At 43.8% G+C, this 6,620-nt stretch overlaps 1 protein-coding gene across 3 annotated transcripts in view; it reads left to right on the plus strand.

Annotated features, from left to right (window-relative positions):
• dachc (dachshund c) overlaps positions 1-5,612 on the plus strand; it is a 53,305-nt gene extending 47,693 nt beyond the window's left edge. Inside the window, exons 9-11 of one of the 3 annotated variants that reach the window (XM_061836823.1) lie at positions 594-725; positions 893-964; positions 5,228-5,612. In XM_061836823.1, the coding sequence (XP_061692807.1) occupies positions 594-725; positions 893-964; positions 5,228-5,265 (242 nt within the window). In that variant the 3' untranslated portion in view covers positions 5,266-5,612. Of the gene's footprint in view, positions 1-593; positions 726-854; positions 965-5,227 lie in introns of those variants that run through there. The other 2 variants (XM_061836824.1, XM_061836825.1) reach the window with 2 other exon arrangements.
• Positions 5,613-6,620: the final 1,008 nt, after the last annotated feature.

Genomic DNA, 6,620 nt, shown 5'->3' on the forward strand with positions numbered 1-6,620 from the left:
CACACATATTAAATTAGTATACATAATCTAGTTGATTGTTCTGTGGAACAGTATTTTGCCGTGACATCTTTTTCTGGTTAGGAAATTATCAAATTTCCATTAGTTGGTCAAAATATTATTCATCCACAACCCCAAAAAATTCATCTTTGTTCATCCGTCTATGACAGCGGTGTATAAAGACAGACAGAACAAATAAATGCTTTTGTAATAGATGGTAGAAAGTGTATAATTAACTTATGTATCCACCGATTTTTGTTTGTTGGTGTGCCGTGAGATTTTTCAAATGTAAGATACCCGCCTTGGGTCAATAAAGGTTGGGAATCACTGATTTAGTTACTCCCAACACTGATTTTACACTTGCAACTTTTTTTGGGGGTTCATGTTCACAATATGTTTCAATATGTATTCAATATGTTTAAAGAGTAACCGTTCGAAGCTAACCTCCGTTTGCAAAGAGTCAGAACAACAACGCTGACCTAATGCATGATGATCTCACCTGAATCTTCATGATGTGATGTCAGCCGACAGACGGGCCAAAACTAATAGATGCCTTCATTGTTATCACTTTTCTCTCCTCCTATGGTTTCTTTCAGTTCTCATCCAGAAGCGACTGAAAAAGGAAAAGAGGAGTAAGAGGAGACTTCAAGAGGCTTTGGAGGAGGAGGTGAAACTCCGAGATCAGGCAGAGCACAGCTTCCTGCAGCACGCTGCCGGCGCGCTCTCGGGTACGCCGAAAAAGCTTTTTTTTTTTTTTTTTTTGATAAAAATGTCATGTCAACAAGCATTTACTCGCAAACAGCCTCGACTGTTCGTTAGCCTCATAATTGACTTCCTTTATTCATTAATGACCAAAGCGCAGCGCATCAATCATCGGCCGCCTCTTTCCCGACAGAGTCTGTGACCCAGGACGCGGACGTCGTCAAGCTGGAGGACGACAGGCTGGACGCGACGGCAACTGTGCAAGGTATTAAACAAAAGGGCTGTCCTCCTGCGACTCACAACAGCTTGTGTACCTTGTTAATGAGCTTAAAGCCCAAGTGTCATCGCTATAAACATTCTAAAATAGATATTGAAATGAAAAATACATTTAACATTATTCACTTCAATGTCTATATGAAAGAATAAATATGAGCGGAGTGCGCATCATCCGTGCGCAAAGTTGCGGAAATGTCATCCGGCATCCAAGTGGTCGCCATATTGGCTGCATTTCCTGCCCGTGATGTCACAGTGGGACATTCGCCATTGAAAACACGCTGCGGCCCCTACTATGGGACACACCCCTTCAGACACGGAAGCTCTTTTCGAAGAAGAGCACATCTCAAGATCTAGTGAAGTGTCCTCGGCAATATTACCGTATTGTTTCGAGCCATATTTAGATGATATGTGGCTCACTTCTAACTAACAACAGACTCCAAGACAGTATGTTTGAGCCAGCCCAGCCGAAGCCGTGCTCGTCCGTGAGGCACGGCTTGGCCGGCGGTTCGCGGGATACGGAAGCTCGGCCGACCCCGTGATTGGCGGACACGGCACATTAAGCACCTCTCACTTTTGGACGTGGATCTTTTGTTACGTTCTGAAAGGATTACGTCCTCCCCCCCAAACTATTATTTATTTTTAATAGCTGTAGACACACATGCCTGTCATTTGGAACCCATGAAGCTCTCGTCCTTCGCACCGGTGCAATCCATTTTTCACGACGAACCGGGTCTCTTGGAAACTTATGAAGGCTAAATCCATCCTCCCGAGTGTTCAAGCAATATCCCGCAATGCAACGAGTCGGCATTTTGGCCAACACGCAGGAACAACGAGCTACCTTCCAGCAGGGAAAACTAGTATAAACATACGAGAACGCTTGAGCGCACTCCTGCCTCCAACGTCACTTCCTCCTTCTTGTCGAAAACCAATCCCTCGAGAGGATTTTCATGGCGGGAGTGACAAAAAGCCACATACGTCAAAATCATGTTTTGTGGTGGAAAAAAAAATGGATGGATCCATAGTGGCAGCCGTTTTTTCATTAATAACATATTAAAAATCATCCATTTCATGACAGTGGCACTTTAAACTCATCTGTGATACGATGTCACGTGCTGTATATCCAAAAAAAAAAAATATTTCACACGGACTGCCACAATATTTAAAAAAAAATAAGGGTCGGGATGGGCTGAGTGAAAAGTAGAGAAGTGGAGAATTATATTTTTTTAAATGACCACATAACTTTACCTTTTAGTCTGCTAGCATAATGCTAACCCATAATGGGACACACCATGACTAACAAATTGGAACCATGCGATGGTGTTGTACTACTTAAGTGATAGATAATGGAAGACTAATGGTGCAGTAACACAGAGACAGACAATATAACAATATTCATACCCGCATATTTTTTATCCTCTGCAAAATATCACTTCAGACGTGATTCAGATCTACGCTCGGAAACAACAAATCGACCGAGCCGCAGCTCTTGACTGGAGAAACTAGTCCGAGTTTCTTGCAAGTGAAGGTGCCACTGTATGTTCAAAACTGTAGACAGGAAGCTCGCGAGCAAACATATAAGACTCCCACACAACATCCTTGGCCAGGGGTGGTAATTGATCATTTTTGCCCCCCCCGTCCCCCCACCCCATGCCTCACTGATCAGTCTGCTGGAAGGAGCTTTGGGTGATTTATTTTTTTTTACCTCACAGGGAGACAGAGCACTTCTGAGAAACACCGCTGAGCACGACTCGCTTGACTGCGCCTTCTGTTTTAATGCACCGCGACGTTTAATATATTTATTATTTGTCCCACTCAATTGTCTCCGCGGCCATTGGATTAACGACACAACGCGGCTTGTTGGACAGACACCGAGAGACAAGAGTAGAAAAGCCGAAGTTCCTGGCTGTACCACCTCCGTTCTAAGCCCCCGCCCGAAATTCCCCAATGAAGCGGACCCGGGGCCCGCCGCGGCAGTCAGCGAGCTTGTTCCAAGGAGCTTTTTTTTTTTTTTTTTTTTAATTGAATGCCAGTGAAGCAAGAAGAGAAGTGGCCACTAATTAACGGCTGTCTTAATTGTTCTCGTGATGAGTTTGTTTGGACATCATTTGCATAATTAACACCCAGCAATAAATCATTTAAAGGGGAATTGTCTGTCAGACGGCGGGGGCAGGATGCGCTTCCTTTGTGCCAGGAAGTTTAATCGTGCAGAAATCGGGATCAAATGCCTTTAAAAAAAGAAAAAAAGGACAACGGCCTTCAGATGAGCCTTTTTTTCAAATAATGCTCTTAGGTCAAAACAATGTAGGAACCGTGTACGCTAATTATCATACTAATGAATTGATCGCACAAAGCATATTCTGTCAAAAGGACCTGATTTATGTTGTTCTTGCCTGTCTTTGCTCGAGTTTTCTTCAGCTATTAAGGCTTCCTCCCAAATTCCAAAAATGTTCATTGAAGACTTTTGTCGGTGTGAATGGCCATTCTTCTCTTTGTGCCCTGGAATTTACTAGGGACCTCTCCAGGGTGTCCCCCGCTTATTGCCCAAAACTTTCACCTGTCACCTTAAGAGAGGACAAGAGAAAATGAATGGATGTTTGAATGGTGTCCCAAACACCAGGCAAAAGTCACTCTTTGGTTGTTTTTTTTTGTTTGTTAGGGGTTTCAAAACAACTCCCCCAAAACCTCTCATCTGGAAACCTGAGAACAACTTAGCCACTACCATTTTCAGTAGTTGACATGGAATTAGGTGTACATGTTTGTTCGTGGCGGCACGGTGGAGCAGCTGGTAAAGCGTTGGCCTCACAGTTCTGAGGACCCTCGGTTCGATCCTGACCCCGCCTGTGTGGAGTTTGCATGTTCTCCCCGTGCCTGCGTGGGTTTTCTCCAGGCACTCCGGTTTCCTCCCACATCCCAAAAACATGCAACATTAATTGGACACTAAATTGCCCCTAAGTGTGATTGTGAGTGCGACTGTTGTCTGTCTCCATGTGCCCTGCGATTGGCTGGCAACCAGTCCAGGGTGTACCCCGCCTCCTGCCTGTTGACAGCTGGGATAGGCTCCTGCACTCCCTGCGAGACTACTGAGGATAAGCGGCAAAGAAAATGAATGGGTGGATGCTTGTTCGTAACAGGACGTACAATAAAGGTCTCAAGGAAATTGAACAGAAAGTCGGTTGTTTTGATTTGGTGTATCAAATTTGGGAACATTCAAGGACTTGTAGATCATCATTTCGAGATTTCAAGGAAAGTAAAAATAAATAAATAAATAAATAAATATCAGCCACTGATGAGTTTTTACAAATCAACACCAAATTTTGTGCACGTCTATTATAACCAGACACATTTAAAGATGGACAGACAAAGTTGTGCAAGTTTTCTGTCTACACTATACTATTTCAATGAGTCTCAAAAACTTCCATCCATCTATTTTCTTTGCCGCTTATCCTCACGAGGTCGTGGGGAGTGCTGGATTCTATCCCAGCTGTCAACGGGCAAGAGGCGGGGTACACCCTGAACCAGTCGCCAGCCAATCGCGGGGCACTCACGCCCACAATCACACCTTGGGGCAATTTAGAGGGTCCAATTAATGTTGCATGTTTTTTGGGGGGAAGTGGGAGGAAACCGGAGTGCCCAGAGGAAACCCACGCAGGCACGGGGAGAACATGCAAACTCCACACAGGCGGGGCCTGGATTGAACCCGGGACCTCAGAACTGTGAGGCCAACAGTTTACTAGGTGCCCCACCGTGCCGCCCCTCGGAAACTTACAAAAAAAAAAAATCAAATCAGCCTCAAATACCATATTCACCGAAAGTTTGTCAGTCATGTTGATCATAGCAGCGCACATGAAAAACCATCAAGTACCCATGCCAGGAATTAAAGAGAAAGTCGTCCATTTTGATTTGACGCATGAATCGCAGGGCTTGTTGTTACTTTGCTAAAATCCTACCATTAAATTGTCCCAAATGAGCCCCCGTAGAAGCAGGTACACTAGACGGATAGTTGACACTAAATTCCCAAGCATTTTTGCCTGTGCCTAGGGGCAATATATGCATTGATTTTGGGCAAATTTTAGGGGTTGTATGTTGATTCACTTGTATTGTCCAAAATGAGCCCCAAAATGGATGTTGTGTTGCAAAACTTTTCTTTCTCTCTTTCTCTTATGTGGGCGACTTTGTCGTCAAATTTGATGATCGTTCGGAGGGTTCGCCATAAAAACGCTTGAATTAATCTTTGTGCTTGCGTGTCTTTCAGAGGGCCGAGTATTCCTCAAGACGGCTCCGATGTATTGAAGAAACACACGTTTGAACTTTTTCCACTCTTCTCTACCTTTTAATTTATTGCATTTATTACCCAATCCTGGACCGTAGTAGCTGCAATTACTTTATTCTGCTGATGTGTTTGTGTTTCTTTCACCGGAGGTCCCACCCGACGAGGAGCGTAGTTGTTTTTTTTTTTTTTTTTGTATTTTTGTTTGTCTGGACACAAGTGATCGGCATAACTTCCAACCCGGCTGTGTACATATATAGTTATTGCTTTATGTTGTTATAATCCCCAAAAAAAGGCATGTTGTATAGTCAGTACTTGTATGTTGTATGTTATGCAGTAGGGCAGTTTGACAAGACAATACAAATACTTTTTAATATTAAAATGTGTCCTTGCCTCTCCATCTTTTTTTTCTTTTTCTTCACATCACACAAAGTATTTTTATTAGGCTTGAAATTTTAACATTCGAGAAAGTGGGGAAAGAAGTTTTGTTGGTCTACTAACATGTAATTACAGTTTTTTTTTGTGTAGGGGGGATAATTACACATCGATTCTGACCATTATTTTTGGGTATACAAGTCATTTGGAACAAAGAATGTGTAACACCCAGCATGATCAGAATTTTGGGACACAAAAGTCCTTTGGAATTGCGGCGTTGGATTGGGTGAGACATCTGCCTCACAGTCATGAGATCTGGGTTTGAATCTCTACTGAAACATTTATTTATTTACGTACACTTTATTGAAGGAGGTAAAAGACCAGTTCAGTGGTGACCTGGCCAACATCAAGTCAAAAGCAATCACATTCAACAACATTAGATTCAATCACATCAACGATCCAGACAACAAATGATGACCAAGCACGATGGAAAATATGGATGGGTGTGGATGTAACTTAAAATATTCATCCATCCATTTTTTTTTTTTTTTTGCCAGAGCCTATCACAGCTGTCAACGGGCAGGAGGCGGGGTACACCCCGAACTGGTTGTCAGCCAATCGCAGAGCACATCAAGACGAACAGCCGCACTCACAATCACACCTATGGGCAATTTAGAATGTCCAATTAATGTTGCATGTTTTTGGGATGTGGGAGGAAACCGGAGTGGCCAGAGAAAACCCACGCAGGCACAGGGAGAACATGCAAACTCCACCCAGGCGGGTCCGGGATGGAAGCCAGGACCTCAGAACCGCGAGGCCAACCCTTTACCAGCTGATTCCACCGTGCCGCCAAATTAAAATACATATGGGTAAATACAACCGGGGCCTCCATTTTCCAGGTCCAAGCCGAGCCGGATTTGAACTAAAGATGCGGGGTGCGCCCTGGGCTGTGTGAGAAAAGCCGTAGAACACTGAAAAAACACGTAACAAAAGGGAGAACATT

The sequence above is a fragment of the Syngnathoides biaculeatus genome, chromosome 12 (assembly GCF_019802595.1).
Source record: "Syngnathoides biaculeatus isolate LvHL_M chromosome 12, ASM1980259v1, whole genome shotgun sequence".
Lineage (NCBI taxonomy): Eukaryota > Metazoa > Chordata > Actinopteri > Syngnathiformes > Syngnathidae > Syngnathoides > Syngnathoides biaculeatus.